This window comes from Balaenoptera ricei, chromosome 19 (assembly GCF_028023285.1).
Source record: "Balaenoptera ricei isolate mBalRic1 chromosome 19, mBalRic1.hap2, whole genome shotgun sequence".
In the NCBI taxonomy this organism is placed as follows: Eukaryota; Metazoa; Chordata; class Mammalia; order Artiodactyla; family Balaenopteridae; genus Balaenoptera; species Balaenoptera ricei.
This window is the reverse complement of record NC_082657.1, coordinates 52,494,214-52,517,313: the sequence shown is the minus strand read 5'-3', so window position 1 is coordinate 52,517,313 and position 23,100 is coordinate 52,494,214. Positions and strand designations below refer to the sequence as shown.

At 36.2% G+C, this 23,100-nt stretch overlaps 1 protein-coding gene across 7 annotated transcripts in view; it reads right to left on the bottom strand.

Moving 5' to 3' along the window:
- Positions 1-23,100, bottom strand: part of CNTNAP4 (contactin associated protein family member 4) — a 263,350-nt gene that overhangs the window by 117,053 nt on the left and 123,197 nt on the right. For all 7 annotated transcript variants that reach the window (XM_059903575.1, XM_059903577.1, XM_059903581.1 and 4 more), the window contains exon 4: positions 4,581-4,728. In XM_059903575.1, coding sequence (XP_059759558.1) covers positions 4,581-4,728 — 148 coding nt within the window. The remainder of the gene's footprint in view (positions 1-4,580; positions 4,729-23,100) is intronic.

Genomic DNA, 23,100 nt, shown 5'->3' with positions numbered 1-23,100 from the left:
TCAGCAATTCACCCACAATTAAACATTATCTCCTGCGGCTTGATTGCTACTTCTTAAGGACTCCTCAGACACACTCACGTGCAGCCAGTTATTTCCCGTTCTTGCCTTTGTTTACCATTGTTTACCCTTTGGGACACACTGAGCAGAGTAGTATTTCTTCATCATCAAACACTGTCTTTTCTTTTTCTTTCTTCCACAAGTTATTTCCTTACCTACACCTCTTGTCTAGATCTGTAAACGTGTTCACAGTGGCTATGGCCAAGACATCTGAAATTTATGCTTTCCCTTTGAATCCATAAAATTTAGCTTCTGCTTCTCTCATTACTCAGGAAACAACGTCAGGTTTACTGACATAAAAGCAGAACATGCTCTTTGATATGGATTTTCCATTCACTTGATGCTCCTTCATAACAAGTTACTGTTCTAACTCAGGGTAATAAAACCATGTGTGATTCTCACAACAGCCACTTTCCCAGCAATATTCACAGCGCCAGCTTGCATCTATAACTTCAGCCAACACACATATTAGGCACAAGGGGCCAGGGGGGTCTGGCATAAAAATGCACACTACCTGAAAAACAGTATAAAGGACCTGTTTTAATTATGACAGAAATGCATTTCTGTTTTTCAAAGACATGAGTAGTTGTACAAACATAGCTTTAAACTTTATACTTTTATTATCAACAGTAAGTGGAAAGGTTATGATGTAATAACTAATGATATTTTATAGGTTTCAATTCTGTAACTTCACCCCCAAGGGTGTGGAGTTCCAATCTTCCGTATTTCACAGTCACTTAAACTCAATGAGTCAGCGATGGAATTAATTCTCTCTCCTGCTCCCTTCCAGAACCTATTTGTTCCCCAGTGCCCCCTCCCAGTAACTGACACTACCTTCCAGACAGTTGTTCAAATCTGATAACTCAGTGTCCCCTCACATACAATCACTAAATTCTCTTGATTCAATAGTAGCCTCAGCATACTGTGAATCTGATTCAAGTCAGGAGAACTCTGTCTCCTCATTGCTGGTCCTCTAGTTTGAGACTCCAGCTGTCACTTGCACAAAGGAGTTCAGAAGCCTCCCAACTGAGCTGCTGCCTCTAATCTGTACCCCTCATTTAGCCCTCCAATCTGTACCCCTCATTTCAGTCTGAATGACCATTCTCAAATACAAACTGATCCCTCCAAGCAATCCTCATTCCTGTTCTTGACTAGAAGACACCCCTTCTCCTATTTGGACCATTCTCCCAGCCTCTCATGTGAAAATATCTGCACCTTAGTTTCAAAACCTATTGCCATAAACTTTCTCATACTAACCTCAATTTATCAATCACGTTGTTCCTAACACCCTACACTAATGCTACCATATTTTGCATTGGGCTTGTGTAATTTTTATGACATTGCACATTCTCATCTTTAAGAAAAAATATATTACTTTAAGTTCCTCCCTATACCCAACAGCTAGTAGATTTCTCTTTCAGCAAGTGTCAAGAGACATTTAAAGGATGAACACATGTATGATTCATCAAGAGTACTGGTTTTGGAAGGTGATGGATCTGATTTTAAATCCTAGGTCTAACATGGGCTGTTTAATCCCAAAGCTCTTAATTTCTCTGAGTCCACTTTCGCCCGTGTCAGGAGACTTGAAGCACCCTGGTATACAACATTCTTGAGTGAGTCACTCAGGCAAAGCCCACCCAAAAGTCATATTAACTTGGTGCAGGCAATGGGAGCACACAAGCTGGCAGGTTGGATGCAATCCTCCAGGCCTTCCTCAAGCTCACAAGAGGCCCACTTCACTGCCGGCACGGACAGGTGTCCTGGGACTGTTATCCGCAAGAACCCTGCTCATGTCGCACCCTGCCACACTTTTCCTGTTCTTAAGGATTGCGGAAGAATGGCCTTGCATATCTGGAGAAAATCCAGTCTGATCTTGGATCTGGGCTACTCAGGAGAGTTGCAGACAAAATCTTGAGCGGGCTTCTTTTGCCGACCTACAGTTCTTCCTTTTGAGGGCAGGGGACACTGGTGGTCTCAGCTATTTCTGTGCCAGACAACCCAGAGCAAGCCACAGGGGTCATTCAGCAGACCACAAAATGGTAATATCCAAGTACCTACTTCACTGTGTTGTTAAAATGGTAAAAAATAGTACCTGGCACATATTAACTGTTCAGTAAATGATGATTAAATAGTATCATGCTTTAGTAAACTAATATTCTGCAAGGCTAATGCTACGCAGAGGTGGAGAATAAGAGTGTTGACTATGGTGTAATTGAGGAATTAAAGTCAATTTGATCAAATACATTCCCATAAAGCATTCACACCCAGCCCATTTTGAGGTTATTTTCGGTCATCTGTGAGAGTATTTTTCCATTAAGTTTATTTTTTTTCTCTTTTATCCAAAATTATCCGACAGCCATTTTACATTGAATCCTGCTGTATCATTCTGCTGTGTGTGTTTATGCTTGAGTTTAAAATGTTGGCTCTCACTATTGACCCTTCAACCGTGGGTCCATGAAAAAAGGAGGTTGACTAAGTGCCCGGATGATGTGCTTACTCTAAGAGAGAGCAGATGAAGTCACAGCAAAAGGAATGTTTCGTGGGGTTGCGGGGCGGGTGGGGGGGAATCTGATTATCATCCAGCACGTGGCAGCAGAGAACTCAAAGGAGCCTGCACCCCAGCAGCCACTTCATAGGGACGTTACTGTGGGAAAACAGCATCAATAGCCTTGTTAACCTAACGTTGAATTTACATACGAGATCGAATGTGTATTAAGTGTATGCTGCTGGGAAAACTGCTTAATATTTCTAAGACTCCATTAGATGGGTGATTTTTAGGATTAAATTAGAATGTCTATAAAAACTGTTATCTGACGCAGAATAAGTGCTCAGTAACTGTTTGCTATTATTATACAGTGATAAATAAATATTTTGCAAGGTAGACCCTCTGAATCAGTAACTATAAATATGAGTCATTTTGGAGTTTGCTTTGCTGATTGTCCATTGTGTGGCACGGGCTTTATTAAAACTCTACGATCCAAAGACAAATAAGACTGACTGTCCAGATTCTGTGTTCCAGAATCGCAATTTGGGGTGGGACCTTTTTTTTAAGGATGATTTTATTCAAGTGGGATCATTGTAAAGGGAGGAGCTAACACATACCAGGAGTAGCTAAGCTGAACTGCAGAAGCCAAGAAAGCTAGAAGGAAGTCAGGCAGATGATGAGAAGTAAGCTGCCCATGGCTCATCTCTCATTTAACAGCTGGAGGAGGCATGAGAATAAGCTGGGGTTCTGGAGTCTGGCAGGCTTGGCTACAAACCCAGCTCTGTCACTTCCTATCTGGGTGGCTGTAACAAGTCACACAGTCTCAACATCGAATCTCTAAGCTCTAGCTTCCTCATTTGCAAAGTAGGGGAATGGAACAAGTTACCTAATAATATTTATCTGGACTTTGTTTGGAATTATAAACTAACTGGTTAATATGGTATCAGACATATAATAAGCACTCAAGAAAAATTTGTTACTTCTAGAATTATAAAAATTAATCCCACTAACATTAGTGCTATTGCTACTAATACTATTATGACAATTCTGTCAACGTGGTTTCTCTGTCTGACACAGGGTAAACAACTTCAACAAGCTGCCTGCCCTCTTTATGACATGCCTGCCTTTTACATAAATAAAGTGAACCTGAAAAAGTGATGAAATACATGTGAAGAAAGCTTTAGTGGCTAAAAAAATAAAGGTTTACTAGAGGAATAAGGATGCAGTGAATTGAACAGTTATGGGTTCTCTTCCAGATTTTTCTGTGGACTAAGTTGTGAGATGCTGGGCAAATTACTGACTCTCTCCAAACCTCAGACTGCTCGCCTGATAATTGTAGATCATGTTAACTAACGACAGGATGGTGTGGCTTGAGGTGGGCTATCAAGAACTCTCAGGTCTCTGTCCCACAAAAAGACATAATAAAATACTTCATTAAGTGGAGACTAAGTGAAATCTGTGGTTTCTATCTTTTATGTGAAAGTATTTCAAACACATCTTACATTTTGGCAGGGGTCTTTACCTTTTCTATGAATTTATGCACAGGGCATAGCATATTTATAAGTGAGGTTCATGGCATATTATTAGGCTGTAGAGAAAAACATACTTTGGTCTCATAACAGATGATTGGTTTTACTAAATGGGCCACTGTCTTTTATTAAATTTAGGGTGCCCAAATGAAACATCAGCACATATAGTCTATGGGGGGACGTTCTAATATTTAAAAGTTAAGATCTGGTCAAAAATATCAGATTTGGATAAATGGATTCACGTATGTCTACAAACATGTATCTCTATCTATCTATCTCTGTAACGATTTGTCTATCTGTAAAATGCTTCCATTTCTGATTTAAAATATAAAAGCTGAACACGTAAGTCAATATTGGCATGTATGGGCACAAATAAAGCTTCCCATGGAAACTGCTCCCGTTTTTTATGTCTCTTTACATAGCTCTTAAATCAATTTCAGCATACAGTTTGGCTTTTAAAACATCTCCTTTGATATCTATTCCACTGTGTTGGATAAACAAATACTTACTATATGCACATCCAAACACCTCGATTCGCATTCCAATTCTGCCCTTGGGGTTCCACTCTAAAGGGATGAAGCGCAGAAATCTGGCTTTGATAGAAGGCTGTAGTCTATAGTACACAACACTGTCTGCATTTGCATTTCCTGAAAATCCCTAGAAGAAAAGAGAAAAGAAGGAAATCATTGTACCTGGAGAATATCTATTTCCCTTTGTCTCCTACAATGTCAACAGGCAACGTATGATTTGCTTTTTTACTATAAAATGGCAACCTTCTTTAAGAAGATCATATTGTTAACAGTTACGCCATAACGTATCTTCATCCGCATAAGTTACTATTGTCTAAACCTCTTTCTATCTAGCAGTTTAAATTCCATCATCCGCAGCAAGCCAGCTTTCAACTATGAATCCCCCAGTAAAGTTTGTTTCTATAAGGTGCAGACGAAACATAAAAGTTACTGACATTGTGCACCATGAGGAATATTGAGAACATCTTCTTCCTGTATTCAAAAGCTAGGATCTGATTCAGCATAGAAGTTGCTCACATCATTGATGAATGAGTAAGGTTAAGACTTGTTTGTATTGTTTCACTTTATCTTACTCAGTAACATAAATGAAAGTTATCACCATTCAAGTCAGAGCTACACTCTGAGAATAGGTTGTTAAACTTCATTCACCACAAGGCTGGATACACACCTTAAAAATTGTTGTTGCGTGTCACTTTTATTCAATAAAAAATAATAAAATAAAAGCACCTGTATTTAAAAAATTGTTAAGGGAAATTGGAATCAATAATAATCTGGAAAGACCTGAAATTAGACTTACAGATTCCAGATTTGAAAGCTAGAAAGACCACAGGAATGATGCTGAGCTAGCACCATCAAATTGCAGATGAGGAAATTAAACGTCAGAATGGTGAAAAAAAAATCTCTGGTGTTTGCAAAACTATTATATGGTATGACCAGGAGCTATGCTCCTTCCACAATATCAGGATGCATCTACCTAACACATAGCTCACCTGCAAAACCCACACCTGAACAGCTTTTATTTTCTCTTACATGACATATGGTAAAGCTTCATATGTGAAAAAGTTAGGATGAAGCAGTTGTTCTCAATAATCGATATTTAATTTTTATTTTAGCTTCTCCTCTTCCACCTCTTCCTTCCTTTCCTCTCTCCTTTTCTCCTTCTTGTCTTCCCCTCCTCCTCCTCCTTCTTTTTTTGTTTAACTGTAACAACCAGGATACGTAGGAACGAAATAAGGGATGAAGCTACGACCTATTCAGCCGCATGACAGGTCCCCTTACCATGACTGGATCAACGAATGAGGTCACCCTCATGTAGATCATACCAAACAAAGCAAATATTTTAGGAACACCAATACCCAGGGAGTTTATTCATTTGCCTACTTTTCTTTCTACTTCACAAATATCTCTTTACCAACATTTACCAAAATATTTTCTAACACAGTAAAAAAAAAAAAAAGTAAGGTTGGGTTTTTCAGTCACATTAATTTGATTTGATTCCCCTTATCAGTCAACTCTACTTCCTGCCCCCCAATGCCCCCCTCTCCCAGTACCTCATACACCCAATTTTCAGGCTCACACAAAACAGACAGTTCTATGATGGTGCCTCCAAATTATATCCCAAATCTAGGCATCTCCCTTCATCTCAGCTACAACCACCAGGTTCAACAAAGCATTATCTCTCCAGAACTACTTCAATGGCCTCTTCATCATCTTTTTAGTCTTCTGTTTCCTATCACCATCCCCATCCCCATCCATATCCCTAATCTCTTTCCCTCTGAGCAGTCAGTAAGATTTTTAAAGGTAAGATAAACTATGTTACCCCCACTGCTTCCTTTACCACTTAGAAGAAAATCCAAATTCCTTATCAAACATAACACAGTCTTTGGCAATCTCCTCCATGATGCTTTAAGCACACGGAACCTCCGTGTAGAAGCCAAGCTCAGTCCTGCTGAGGGCCTTGGCGCCAGCTGTTCATTCTGCTCTGAAAGTTCTTCCCTCAAGATCTTTGCACAACCAGCTCCTCTTGTCATCTCAGGCCTTGGTCTGAAGAGCACCACCTAGGACAGGCCCTTTTTGATCACAGCTTCTAAAGGAAGTGTACCTGGCACCCCAGCATCTTACCTTTCTGTTTTATTTTCTTCATATTACTCATTATTTGGGGACCTTTTTTGATTATTTGTTTATCTTATCCCCTTAGAAGACAAGCTCTGTAAAGCAGGGACCTTTACTGCCTTCCTTCCATAGTACCTAGAATATGGCTTGGCTCAAAGTGGTTCTCAACAAAGTATCTGTTGGATGTGTATGTTTGGGAAAGACTGGGCTTAAAAACAAATCAAAGTTCAGCAAGTTTCTTGATTATTATATCTCTATGAAGATGTCAAATGAGAATGTACAAATGAGCACTGTATCTCCTGAGGGAGGAACAGTTATCCAGCATGTTTCAAACATATTAGGCCCACATTCCTGCTTAATATTTCCCAGAACATAAACAGGAGAACATCGTTTAATCCCACAGACATTTGGACTCTGATAACCAGACACTTCTAGAATGTTCCATGCTATTCCACCAGTTGAAATTTCACACTGAGGATTTGATATAAAAGGTTAACTGTATTCTTTATTGTACTACCTAATCCCCATCCTCACTTCACCTTTAGGGCACCATGGTCTCCATTTCTGTCAAAACCATGAACATTTGCCTGAAAATGTCCATTTATACCAACTTTTTCTTTAGAATGGCTGATGAAGGGCAGTTTCATTTAAGACAGTATTTCCCAAACTTGGACTACACATTAAAACTCCCAGTGCTCAGACCCTGGGCATTGTTGTACGTGTGTGTGTGTGTGTGTCTGTCTGTCTGTCTGTCTGTCTTTACAGGCTCTCCAAGTCAGGGTAATGTGCCTCCAGGGTTGAGGACCTGGTTTAAAGACATTCAATCCTAATCAGACCTTCTTACACTTCTGATTCTATTTTCCTGGGTACCACTGGCAGGTTAATACAATACCTAATTATGATTTCTTGCAGTGAACACCTGGATGATGAATTAGATAACCCTCCAAAAGATCTCACATTTTTTCAAAATTAATATAAGTTCATAGATTGAGACAGATGGCACTCTGTGATCTCAGCATTTTATGGGATTGGAAGAAAAGATGCAGGTGACAGTGGCAACAGACAGGTAAATGGGAAGAGGACGTCTGTAAATGGAAGCCTTTCACAGTTTATCTGATCAACTTATGAGCTATTTGAATTTTGAGAACATAAAGAAGAAATGTAAATTACTTTGTCTGTATAAGTAATAAGAACATCTGAGCACATTCAAAATTTTAAGTGATTATTTCTGACAAGGGATGAGGGAAATTGTGAGGTGGGGGATATGGGATTTTTACTTAGCACATTTTAGTCATTTCTGAATTTTTTTAATGAGCATGTATTAATTTTATAATAATTAGCAAAATAAAGTAATGCATAGACATGTAAGTGTATACAGTGACAGAATAGGCAGAAATACCACTTAGTAATGCTCTGGGTACCTTAAATAACATTCTAAGATTAATGTTACTGGGAAAACATGCACCATTACTACTAGTTAAATATATTTAACTGAACAGTAATATTTGCGTTGTTTTGTTCCACTTGTTGCTAACTTTTAAAACATAAGATAACAAAGATTCTGCTGTGGAATTCAATATCTAACGGGAATTTTTTTAGAATGTCTGTGAATGAGACAGGGAATTGATGCTATTCACTTTATAAATGAAAAGTTCAATGCATACTAATGTTCCTAACGTAATTCCCTTGCCTAGAAGACTTTTCTCAATTTGCTATGAAGATTTTTTCATATACTCATAATTCATAAAGGAATGCATGAATTTAAATGTCTCATTCTTTTGAAAAAATAATTTTATTATGAGAATGTGTATGTCTTCCCTTATATTATATATTCTGAACTTTAGTGCTTGTCCAAATTACGTGAGGTGCTGTCACGCACTAAATCTGTGAGAGGGGCCTTAGAAATCCGCATTTCAATGCAGGTCAAGCTGATTTGTGCTCTTGGTCTTTGGTCTGCTCTTTGAACATTCTTCAGGCTTGTGGATAAATCGTGCTATTTTTCCCCTCCCCATTTTATCTCAAAACTTTTCAGAGAGGGAAAAGATTTTAGGAGAACAGTTGACTAGGGCTAACCTCCAAAGGGAGAAATAAGTAACAAATGTCTTCTGTGCTATCAATCTGAATGTCTTCAACGTGAAAGCTTGTGTCTCAACATCAGACACAGCAGAAATATATAATATATTATGTAGTTTTAATATTTGCTTCAATCCTGTGAAGTATTTTTGTGCCCACCATAAAACTGAAGATAACAAAAATTATAGAGCTTATGTGCCTAAAACCACACAGCTAGAAAGTGACAGAGTAAGGATTTAATTCTATACTTTTCTGAATCAAAAGCCCATAATTTAGCTAAGCCATCAAAGGCCTCACTCCAACAGAACGTGAAAGCAAACAACTCACCCTAGAGGAAACCTGATATTTTATCTGAGGCTGTTTTTCCCTTTTTCTCATAATTTATATTTAAAATCTTTGACACATCTGAAAGTAATGCAACTTAGATTATTACTGAACTGGGACACAACTCTACCAGTTGACTTTTATAGACAAAAGGATTGTTCTATTAACTTTATATTTTCGCAAAATTACTACAGCTGAATGAAAATAAAAGACAAATTTTCAAACATCAATAGGACTGTTGCGTATAAACGGTAACCTCCTAATAGATGCATAATGTAGAAGAATATGCCATTAGATCATCAAATATATGAAATATCTACAAGTAAAATTAAGGTGATGTGTCTTATGTGATAAAAATCAAAAAGCCTTAATTGTATTTTTCTTTTCTTTGAGACTTGATGATTTTCAAACTCAATGAGATGTTCAAAGATGGTTTAGAAATGTATTCTAACCAAGATAATTTATGGAGTTAATGAATTAAAGTTTTTCACAGGATTTTAAGTATTTTCATAGTGCTTCTAAAGTTTATGAAGAAGTGTAATAGCATTAACTTCTTTTGTAAATAGTAATTGAGCAACTCATCTATGAAAGCCAAGATGCATAAAGGGAGATGGCCATATATGGTAGTTCATAAGGGGCTCCAAAACACTGCTGTAATAAATTAGAAACGTGGGACCAGTTACATGTGGTTATATAGCAGATCTGTAATTACATGTAAATTCGTCCAGCTCCCACCAAAATAAACAGCAACATTAGTAGAAATTCAATACAACAAACAGGTAAATATTAAAATCCTCTGACCTCTCTTATTCATGTGACTTACATATGACCTTTTTCCAAGTACAATTCATTCTGACACTGTCAGCTAATATGCAGAAACTAAATATATCATAGCAACATGCTGTCTAATGGAAATCAGCTCTTTATTTTATGATGTTAGTTATAAATCTTTACTAAGTGTGCCTCCCATGAGATCTTCTGGTCTAGAAAAGCATAAAAGAAAAGAAAAATAAGAACTACCAAAAAATGGGAAATATGCTAACATAAACCCAGATAAGAATAATGTTTAAACATATGTTGAACAAGACATTGTAACTATATCCAACAAAAGTTGATTCTATCTTGAGTGTGAATGGAATTCATTTAATATAATAGAAAACCAGCAATGAGAGTACAGCAGTCAAATCAGAAAGTTAAGTTTTGCTCTGTATACATAATAACTCAATTTTCAATATAAAAGAGTATAGAATTTTATTAATATTAAATCAGTTTCTACTATCCCTCTCAGAAGATATTCAATATCTTTAAAATATTTATTTGGAGGGGTACCAAATTATTAACAATAGTTCACTGAGGGACCACAAACCAGCCATTATTTTAGAATCTGTGGAGGCACAAAGTTGTAAAATACACTGGTTAGGCCCTTTTAGCATAGAAGGGTTTGAATTCTCAAGACAGAAATATCAAAGGGCAAGAGAGAAAAAGCGCACGAAAGATACAATCTTCACTATAGTCTGTAACTATTGTTGAGACATAGTAATAAATTTTTACATGGCTGATATATGGACAGGTCGTTAAGCCTAAATTTATATTAGGGTGATAACATGTACAATTTTGAGGAAGATTAAAATTTGACTGAGATGCAAAGTAACTTTTAACTAAAAAATAATAATATTATGGTAATGGTAGATTAGGAGATTCTGAACAATGCTCCTGCTAAAAGCTGTACAAAATTAAAAATAGGGACTGAAGCTCTGAAAGACAATAAAATATTAAATGTCCGAGATTTGGGAGAAGAACAGCCAAAGAGACCAGTCCTACCTTTGGGGCCCTTGTTTTCCTCTTTAGGTGACTTAAGGATTTCTGAAGAGGAGAAACTGAGCAGGTCCTTTGACAACTTCACAGGGTTAGAGACAAAACTTTAGTGCTAGAGCCCTCAAGGACATGAATATACCATAAGCTTCCACAGGTTTTGTGTCAAAACTTTGAGAGTCTACAACTAAGAATAAATGGTAAGACAGAGAGAGACAACTCCCCACAGGGATGAAAATTCAGCTTCCCATCTTCTCCATCTGTGAAATTATATGACGATGGTCAGAGATGCCTCATGCTTGCCTGCAGAAGCAACTGTAATTATATTCTGTAGGAAGACATCCTTCTAGATCTCAACTTATCGTTCATTTTTTTCATATATAATGTCCTACACACAATAGAAAATAATAAAACATTAGCAGAAATTGTTCTTAAAGGAAATTTATAGTCTTGAACATGCACACATATTAGTAAATAGGAAAGGCATCAGTTCTGTTATTTAAAGAAGTCGGAAATCATCACTCTATACAACAAGAAAGAGGGACAAACTTAAAATCAATGAATTTTGTGAGACCCATCAGAAAACTGAGGTTACATGGTGCTATGGACTAAGTTGTGTCCCTCTAAAAACGTATAGGTTGAAGCCCTAACCACTCCCATTGTTATAGTATTTGGAGGTGGGGCTTTGGGAAGTAATTAGGTTTAGATGAAGTCATGAAGGCGGGGCACCCATGATGGGATTAGCATCCTTACAAGATGAGGAAGACAGACCAGAGCTTTCTCTCACTCCGCCAGGTGAGGACACAAGAAGGCTGATGTCTGCAAACCACGAAGGGGCCCTCACCAGGAACCAAATCGGCCAGCACCTTCATCTTGGACTTCCTAACCTCCAGAACTGTGAGAAATAAACACCTGTTGTTTAAGCCACGCTGTCTATGGCATTTTGTTATAGCAGCCTGAGCTGACTAATACACATGGCAAACCACCCCCATGAGATCTGGAGAGAGAAGGCCACCCAAAGACCGCAGAAATCTGTCCATCCACTGGTGCCGTAAAATGATAGGAACTCTCATGGTAATTTTGATGAATTGATGGAGGCAGAGTGTGGACTAGCATGAGTGAGAAACTCCCGAGGGCTGTGGTCTCAGAGGACCCCCACATTGTTGTGGGCTTTTCCTCCAGGAAACTTTCTATGCTCTGTGACGATCAGAAAAAAAGATTTCTTCTTGGCTCTGGCAAGGAGGGGGAAAGGTAATCATTGTGAAATATGCCCAGAGTGATCTCCATAACAAAGACTTTGCCAGAGCCTTATCCCTATGAAGGACCTCCAGAAACACTAGTGAAGGTCACAGATTCAAGACAAAGGCTAAAACACTAACATTTAATTGCAATACTGTAGAATGATCTCATTCCCCCACGTCATACCACCATACCAACAGGACTCCAGTATAATAATACTGGATAACAACTGAGAGAAATGCAAAACCCAGACCATCTCTGAAGAGGATGCCAAAGTCAAAGGAGAGGCAAAAACAAGGATACTAGATGAATTTGAAGCCTCTGGCACCTATACCACCTGCAGCAAACATTAAATACAGCCCAATTTCTAGCCAGATTAATATAAATTCTCACATGAAAGACCTATTTACCTCAGTTCCCACTACTAGATACAATATGTCCAAATTTCAACAAAAAGTTGCAAGTCATGCCAACAGGCAAGAAAAAAACAGTGTCTGCATAGACAAAACAATCATCAGAACTTGGCTCACGTATGTCACAGATGTTTGAATTATCAGACTAGAAACTTTAAAAAACTAAGATGAATATGCTAAGGACTCTAATGGGAAAACTGGACAACATGCAAGAACACATGGGGAATGTAAGCAGAGAGATGAAAATCTAAGAAAGAACCAAAGATTCCAAAGTGTTTAGAAATCAAAGACACTGTAACAGAAACGAGGAATGTCTTTGATGGGTACATTGATACATTCAGTGTAGCCAAAGAAAGAACCAGTGAGCTTGAAGAAAATACAAATTTCTCAAATTGTAATGCAAAAAGAAAAAAAGTGGAAGAGAATATCCAAGAACCATGGGATAACTGCAAAAGTTGTAACATTTGCAAAAACGGAACACAAGAAGGTGAGTAAAGAGAGAACGGAGCTGAAGAAATATTTGAAGTCATAATGGCCAATGGATTTATAAAATTAACGACAGACACCAGACAAGATCCAGGAAGTTCAAAGAGTAAGAAGTAGGTTAGAAATCAAAATAACAACTATACTTAGTCATACATATTCAAACTGCAGAAAAGAAAAGATAAAGAGAACATTTTGAAAGAAGCCAGAGGAAAACAAATACCTTACCTTTAGAGGTAAAAGGATAAGAATTATATTGGACTTCTCATCAGAAATCATACAAGCAAGTAGAGAGTGGAGTGAAATATTTAAAGTGTTGAAAGAAGTAAAAATAATCTTGGAATTCTATAGCCAGAGAAATTATCCTTCAAAAATAAATGAGAAATAAAGATTTTCTCAGACAAAAACTGATGGAATTCACTGCTAGCAGACCTGCTCTACAAGAAATATTTAAAAGAAGTTCTTCAGACAAAGGAAAATGATAGAGGTCAGAAACCTGGATCTACATAAAGAGAGGAAGAGTAGTTGAGAAGGAATAAAAGAAGGTAAGATAAAATAATTTATTTTTCTTATTCTTAATTACAAAATAACTGTTTAAAGAAACAATAGTAAGAGATAACGCAGAATCATGCAAAATGCTCAATTACATTCAAATTAGGCATTAAAAAGGGGGAACAGCAACAACAGGAAGAGGAACAAAAAAACACAAGACAAATACAACAAATAGAAAACAGCTACAAACGTGATAGATATTAATCCAAATATATCAATAAGCACTTTAACAGTGGATCTAAATACACTACTTAAAAAACTACTACTTAAAACACAGAGACCTTCAGAGTATAAAGGAGTATAAAGGATGACCAGACCCAACTATTTGTTATCTACAAGAAATTCATTTTAAATAAAAGACTAAAAATAGATTAAAAGAGATGGGGAAAGATACACTATGTTAGTGTCAAAAATCCAGAAACAGCAAAATTAAAACCACCGGATCAATAAAATAGTAATCAGTAAGAGTTTATTGTGCATATTAAGAACAGTTTTAGGGACTTCCCTGGTGGTGCAGTGGCTGGGACTCCACGCTCCCAGTGCAGCAGGCCTGGGTTCGATCCCTGGTCAGGGAACTAAATCCCACATGCACGCCACAGCTAAGAGTTCACATGCCGCAACTAAGGAGCCTGGGAGCTGCAACTAAGAAGCCTGCCTGCCACAACTAAGACCTGGTGCAACCAAATAAATGAATAAATAAATATTAAAAAAAAAAAAGAAAGAACAGTTTTATAACTGGGAGCTTTCAACCCCAAAACTAATATGAAGCTCAGAGGCACAACGTTACAGAATGGTTTATAAAGTGAAAATGAGGAAGTGGTTTAACCTTTACAATGACTGGTTATTACAATGGGGGTTTACAGACGGCAGGGGATTGATCAAAAGTGATTATTTAATACCGTGTTTAGGAAAACGACTTAAGTTTCTTTTGTGATTATCAGAGGCATTTACAAGAAGTAAACTAAGTTAAGTTTTGCTCCTGTGCATGAAGTAGGCTAGATTTAGTTTTGCTTATGTGGCTTAAATGGTTTGGTCTGCTCAGGGAATTTTCAAGTGTGGTTTTCATTTTATATTTCACTTTTTACGCTAACGCTACATCTAAATAAACCTAGAATAGCTATATTAATTTCAGACAAAGCAGCCTCCAGAAAAAGGAAGATTATCATAGATAAGTAGGCACATTGCATACTGACAAAATGATCAGTCTTCCAAGATGGTTTAACAATCCTCTTTGCATATGGACTTAACAGCAGAGTCCAAATACAAGAGGCAAATACTGATAGAACTGTAAGGAGAAATAGATAAATCTATTATTATAGTTGGAGTAATTGATACATCAAGGAGTCAGAAAAACAGTAAGAATGTAGAAAACCTATATCACTATTAATCAACTGGATCTAATTGACATTTTAGAATATTCCACCCAACAACAGCAGAAACAGTCTTCTCAAGTTCATGAAGCATTCATCAAGATAGACTGCATTATGTGCCCTAAAATATGCCCTCACAAACGTAAAAGAATACAAATCATACAAAGTATGCCCTCAAATCACACTAGAATTAAACTATTAATCAGTAACAGAAAGATAGCTAGAAAGTCACAAAATGTTTGAAAATAACCCAAGAGTTAAAGCAGAAACCCCAAGTGAAATGTTTAAAAACTTATCTAAATGAAAATGAAAGTAAAATTTATCAAAATTTGTGGGATACAGCAGCATTTTTAGCATTAAATACATATATTAGAAAAAATAAAGATTGAAATAAATGTTTCCATCTTAGAAAACTAAAGAATGTAGAGCAAGTTAAGTCTAAAATAAGCAGAGGAAAAGAAGTAATAAATATGTATACCACAACTTATTGGAATTGAAAACAGGAATGCATTAGACAAAACCAAAAGCTGGTTGTTTGAAAAGTTTGCTAAAATTGATAAATCTCTAGTCATGCTGTCCAAGAAAAAAAGAGAGAGAAGACCCAAATTATCAACATCACAAATGGAAGAGAAGTCACTGCTATTGAGCACATGGATGTCGAAAGAAGAAAGGAGAAGATTAATGAGCTGAGGATGAATGAAGACATCAGAAAAAATACAGTAAATTAAAACCAAGGATGAAACAGGAAGTAGATAATAAAGATAATGCTTTGAAGGACATTTCTTTCTTTCTTTATTGAAGTATAGTTGACTTACGACATTGTGCCAATCTCTGCTGTACAGCGAAGTGACTCAGTTATACACATATACACATTCTTTCTTTAGTATTCTTTTCCATTATGGTTTATCACAGGATATTGAGTATAGTTCCCTGTGCTATACATTAGGACCTTGTTGTCTATCCAGTCTAAATGTAAGAGTTTGCATCTACCAGCCCTGAACTCCCAGTCCAAACCTCTCCCTTTCCCCCTCCCCCTTGACAACCACAAGTCTGCCCTCTATGTGTACGAGTCTGTTTGTTTTGTAGATAGGTTCATTTGTGCCACATTTTAGATTCCACATATAGGTGATATCATATGGTATTTGTCTTAAGGCTTTGAGGGACATTTAAATGAATGAAACTCTAGTTAGACTGATCAAGGAAAAGAAAAGCGACACAACCAACATCAGGAATGCAAAAGAGCATCTTACCATGATCTTACACACATTAGAATGATAATAAGAGGATATTTGGAATAATTCTAGGCCAATAATTTTGAAAATTAAGTGAAGTGGACAAATTCTAAACTGCAATTTACCAAAACAGATGAGAAACAGGAAAATCTGAGTTGCCTATATATAGGCGAAATTAAATGTATAATTAAAAAACATTCCCACACAGGAAATTGCAGGCCCTCTGTTTTCCCTAGTGAATTCTTCTAAACATTTAAGGATACAATAATGCGGGTATCATATAAACACCTTCAAAAAAGTAGAAAAACAGAATGCTTCCCAGCTTGTTTTGTGAGGCCAGCATAACCTTGATATCAAAATCTGACAAAGAACTTGTAAGGAGGAAAATAAAAGCCAGTCTTATTAAAACATAGATCCAACAATCCTTAAAAGATAGTTGCAAAATTATTCTAGAATATAAAAATAAGGAAAAAGTCTAATAGGTCATAATGCAATCAAGCTTATTCCAGGAATATAAGGATTGCTTAATATTTAAAAACTCTTCAATATAATTAATCAAACTGAAGAAAATATAGTCTTCTAGATAGACGCAGAAAGAGTATTTGATTAAATTCAACATCTAAACAAGATTGAAACTTTTAGCCAAGTAGGGAATTTCTAACTCTGTAAAGGATATCTACAAAACTCTTACAGTAAGCATTGCATGTAGGATGAAATTCTGAGAACTGTTTTGAGTTTGGTACCCAGACAAGTATGTTGTCTACAGACCTGTTAATTCAACATTAGTATCATATTCTAATTAGTACAACAAGGTAACAAAAGTGTTTAACAGGTAATAAGGATTAGAAAGGAAAAAATAAAACTGCTATTATTCATAGGCTGCATGATTGTGTGTGTAGAAATTTTTCTTTACTCTGTAGAGTGCGTTTAGGCAAATCTGCTGGGTAAAACTCTCTATATAAATATGAACTGAACTTGCACACCTATTAAAGTGGCCAATATCCAGGACACTGACGATACTAAATACCGGCGAGGATGTGGAGCAACGAGAACTCTCATACATTGTTAGTGGAAAGACACAGGGACAGGAATCACCAAGATACTCTTGAAGAAAAACATAGTCAGAGGATTTTCTTTACTGAATATGAAGTCTTAAAATGTGAAGAAAAAGAGAGAGAGAGTGTGTGTGTCATATTGGCAGGGAGTGACTCAAACAGACCAATAGAATAGAGAATTCAGAAACAGACTCAACATATATGGACAGTGAATTTTAACAATGTTTGCAATGCAGAGCCGTTAAAAAAAAGAGACAACAACTTCTTTTAAATGCCTGGCGCTAGACCAATTGAATATCTACTTTGGAAAAAAGAAGAAGAAAAAAAATTTAATGGAAAGTTGGTTGATTACTACTTTAAATCACACGCAGAAGAGAATTCCAGTAGGATTGTAGGCCTATATGTGAAAAGCAAAACAATAAAGCTACTAGAAGATAGCACAGCTGACCATGTTCACAACTTTAAGGAGGGCAAAGACTCCTCAGACATGACTCAAAAGGCACGAACCATAAGAGGAAAGATTGACAAATCCGAATCTATTAAATTTAAGAATGTCTATTCATTTGAAGATGTTAAAACAGTGGAAAGAGAAGCCACAGAACAGGAGAACCTATTTTCCAGTATATTAGTAACCAGAACATGTGGAGGACTACAGAGCAATAAAAAAGAGGAATAAAAGCAATATCTAAATGACTAACAAATCTAAAAAACAGTGTCCAAACTCATTAGTCATAGAAGCATTGCAAATTAAAACCAGTGTGAGAGTTGTGCACATCAACCAGGTTGGCCAAAATTGAGGGAAACATTAAAAAGCTAAAATAAAATAAAACTGACAATATCAAGTGTTGTCAAGAATGTCAAGCAAATGGAATTGTCATACACTACTGTTGAGAGTGTAAATTAGCACAATCCCCATAAGAAGCCTTTCATATATTCCACTAAAGTTCAACATATACTTATTTGATGAACCAGCAATTCCACTCTGAAGAAGGCACCCTACATAAAAGCAGACGCTGTGTAACAAAAGACATGCATGTTCCTGAAGTATTATTCAGAAGAGTCCCAAAATACAACTCACATGTCCATTTGTAGAATGGGTAAACAAATTCAGACGCAGTCATATAATGAAAGGTTGTAAAGCAAAGAAAATTAATCAACTATTCCTATACACCATAACATGGATATGTTTAACAAGTATAATGTCAACCCAAGAAGCCAGGAGTAAAAAACATACATATTGCATGGTTCCCTCTGTACATAATTCAAAACTGGCATTAGTAGTCATGATAGTGAAAACTTTGGGAGAAGAGGGAGGCAGTAGTGATCAGGGAAAGGATGAAAGGAGGTGTCTGAGATCCTGTAATATTCTTGGCCTAGGTAATATTTAGACAACTATGTTCACTTTTTGATAATTCAATGAGCTGTACACATACATGCCTTTCACCTTTTTCTGGATGTGTGTTGTACTTCAATATAAAAATAAATGAAAATAATCTTGGGAACTATGGAAAAGAAATACGTCCTTAATGCTTTAAAAGATAGTTCAGTGAAGACAATCAAGATTTAAATTTGCATGTATTTATCTAAGAGCAAAAAAAAAAAAAAAAAAGATTTTGAAGAATACCTCATTAAAACTGTATTTTTCACTCTTGTGCTTTTTTCTATAGATCATTAAGAACACCATGAGAAGTACCTTTCAACTTCGGATTTTAGATATCATATAATTTATCATGCATTATACCATAATGAGCTCCATTAGCAACTTTCCTTTTACCATTAATATTACAGAGAATAATGGCACTCCTATGACCATTACCATTAAAATAACTATTGTTCAGTGATAAAACTACTGAGTTTTCTGTTAGAGATATTATAAAATTTAAAGTAAAATATTCCTCACTTACCTCTATATTCTATTAATGTTTTTATAGTCCTTCTAATATATTGATTAATCTTCAGAGTACTTCAAAATGGCATTTATTTACCTAATGAATTGCTAATAGACTTCCCAAGTAGAAACTTGAATATGTTTTAGAAAGATCCTAAAAAACCAATCCTTCCAACAGAATAAAATAAAATATCCATTTATTATACTTAATTTGAAAAACTGAAATGTTTAATCAGCCCTTATTGTTCAATCAACCCTTACTGTGCCTTATAGTTTTAGAGTCAGTGGCTCTCATTTTTGGCCTCTGAAGCCATTCCTAATTTAATACATATTAAATACATTATATTATTACTGTATATTATATGTGCATTAATGTACACTCTAATGTGAATTGCAATGTAAATTAAATACTATATACTTTATTTAACTGGTGAACACTGTATCTTCACTTAGATCATAACCTAAACCTTCATAGAAGTTTGTCACTCAGAGAAGCTATGTAACCTCTAAGGCGTGCCTAATTGTTAATACTGAGTCTTAGCAAGGTACAAAGATTAATGGCCTCTAAAGTATTCTTTTTAAAGTCGGTGCCAACTTGATATTTAACCAAGTATTTTTAGAACACATAGATGAAACTACAATGCAGTATTATTTTGGGTACCTTGACCTTCAGATTCTGTATAATTTGGTCACAATTAAAGTTTCATTACACAGAAAGTCAAGAGAGAGACTACTTTATTTGGCAATAATGTAATCAGGGAGCAAAAACCTGCAGACTTTCCTATCCCATTCTTCATCAAAGAGACAAACTCACCAGTCCTCTGGGGGCAAAGGGTGAATAAATGCATGCAGCAGACACTGGGTTAGAGGAACTAAAGCAAAAGTGTTTTATTTCAATCAATAATAACACCTGCTTATTTGCATTGCCTTTTGAAACTCTGCCAGATGTAGCAAAATAAGAAAACAAACCAGTAAGTGGCTCACATACCCATGGGTACCTCGACACAGATAAATGGAACAAAGATTACAGAAAACTTAAATGCCTTAATGCATGTGCTACACTTTTAATGCTAGGGTGTCTGAGATTTAGAAAATATTTCCTCTACTCGACAAAGATGACAAAAATTCATTTATTTCTTGCTCAAACAAATATCTCTTTAATCTTTGTAGACAAGTTTTTAAAGCCTCAATAATCATTATTCCAACAACTGAAACATTAATAATGTCTTCACCCCCTCTTCACAGAGAAAAATTAAAGCTGTTCATCTAAACCTTTGATCTGGAGACCTTAGTGTGCCCTGGTGAAACAAGACTACTGTGACTCTTAATAGATAGGTAGGTATCTATCACTTAATAGCTGGAGAAACTTCCATGAGATATATTCCTAAACCTAAGTTTCTTCATCTATAAATTGAGAATAGAAATAATTACTTTCAAAGTTTGAAGTATGAATTAAGTAAAATAAAGCAATTAATATCTGCTTGGCTCATAATAAGCTTCGATGAAGTGCAGTTGTGGTTGCTGTGTGGTGTAGCGATCAGGTCCTTGCAGATGGCACACTGTCCCTGACATCTAACTAGTCTGACTGAATAGCATTATTTGGGTTTAATATCTGAGTCTCCCAGCCAACAGCAACTCTTTTGAAGTTGCTATTTCAAAAGAGAAATAGCAACTCCTCTAAATGTCCTCTGATCAAAGTGACAATCCCATTTAGGAAATAAAGTGTTCAAATAGATACTTATTTGAATGTTATTGACAATATTTTTAACCTCAAGGCAAAAATTATCAAGAAAATACCTCTCAGAAAAGTTACTTAAACAAAAATAGTTTTCATTTCTTAAATGCAAAGTCTTACTTCTTTTTAAACTCATGTACCTTTGAATAAATATTTTGGAAATTATACTTCAGTCAGGGTAATCATAGCACCACGTAGCAATAAGAGGTCCCTAAATGCCCATATTATTTCTGTTTCAATGCAACGGAGATTAGTTGATGAACATTTGAAGAATATTTCAAAAGGATGTAATAAATTTAAACCAGATAACTTTTATAGATATCTGTATGCATCCTTGAAGTCTGTTTATAAAACATATTGCATGTGATTTTAATGATACTCTATAGGTTTTAAAATTCTACTTATTTGAATTTTAAGATACTACATTGTTTTTAATATACAGAATAACCATAAGTATTTCCTTAAGGAACCAGATAAAATGCCTCCTTGCTCTCTATAGATAAAGAAACTAAAATCAATGAATCTGAGGGCAACCCCTCCTAGAATTCCAATGACACAGTATTGGGGCTTATTACTTTACAGTTTAAATATTATTTAATATTTATCTTGACATGACATGTAGTGTAGACCCTACTTTTCTATACCTTCAAATTTTCCTTGACTTCTTCCAGAACAGTCACGAATTCTTAGACCACAAATGTGACACTTAGGAATAAAGAAATGACAGACGCAGTGACCTATTCTGGCTTTGTTCTCAGCTCAGGTATGAAAATCATGGTTCTAAAAGAAGAGGAATGAGCATCTGCTCTGAACACAAGACTCCTCCAGCAACTCCTCAGGGACTCAAATCTGGATTGAGTGCCAGTATCGTACAGAGTACACGTGCAGAGAACAGGCTCTGGCAACAACAGCCCTTGATACGAACTTTATTTCTTACTAGATTCTTCTACTTATCATAAGTATATATTTTGAAAGTTGCCTATTGACGGGCAAGAAACAGTTATTTTAATGTATCTAGTCAACTTAAAAGCTCTCAGTACACCACAAAAAAACTGATTTATTTAGTAATCAAGATTGATTACATTTGATAAAATTATTAGTTTCTGTATTATACTCTTCAGTTACGTAAAAAGGTGTAATCTCGGGACCATTTACATGTTATACATCATGTTTCCAAAATAATTTATTTAGACACTGATGATACTGAAAGGTGCCATTCTCCATTTTATTTTGCTCAGCAATTAACCACAGGGAAGGAGCGATCGCTACACTAGTGTGGTTTTATGGTGGTCTCTAGAATAATGTGACCTAATGTTACCTCTTAGAGTGAGGGGTAAAGTGCTCATAGAGAGTGACACTGAAAAAACACAAATCTGTTGATGAGAAGCTCATTAACAATTGCATTCGGGTAATCTACTAATTCTGTGTCATTTTCTATTCAGAATTTAAGACATAAAACTATTTCCTTATTTGAAACACATGCTTTTATCATACATTTATTATAAAGTTTTTACCACAATAGCATTGTCATAAGTTCTGAAGTACTCAAAACATGAGTGTTTATGTACTCTGCAATTCTTATATTCAATCTTAAATTTCTAACATGTCTATTCCCTGTGCTAAGTGATTTCACATCTGCATTTAATGCTTACAAAAATCTTGACAGGGCCTTATATATAGACACCACATATTGAGCAATGTAAGAATGATTAATCAGTCTTGCCAGACACCCACCTACACTGAGAGAGTCTAACTCAGCCCCTTAGTTAACCTTACTCCAAGCTGTTTTGCTTCAGAAGTAGAATGATGTTGTTTTAAAGAAGTGCACTGGAGAAGGGAATCCTGTACGGGTTCTTCCAAAGGTCAGATCTAAAGCATATTCTTTTTTTTTTTTTTCATTTATTTATTTTTTTTATTTATTTTTGGCTGCATTGAGTCTGCTGCTGCATGTGTGCTTTCTCTAGTTGTGGCGAGCAGGGGCTACTCTTCATTGCGGTGTGAGGGCTTCTCATTGCGGTGGCTTCTCTAGTTGCGGAGCACGGGCTCTAGGCTCATGGGCTTCAGTAGTTGTGGCACACGGGCTCAGTAGTTGTGGCTCATGGGCTCTAGAGCACAGGCTCAGTAGTTGTGGCACACGGGCTTAGTTGCTCCACGGCATGTGGGATCTTCCTGGACCAGGGCTCGAACCCGTGTCCCCTGCATTGGCAGGCG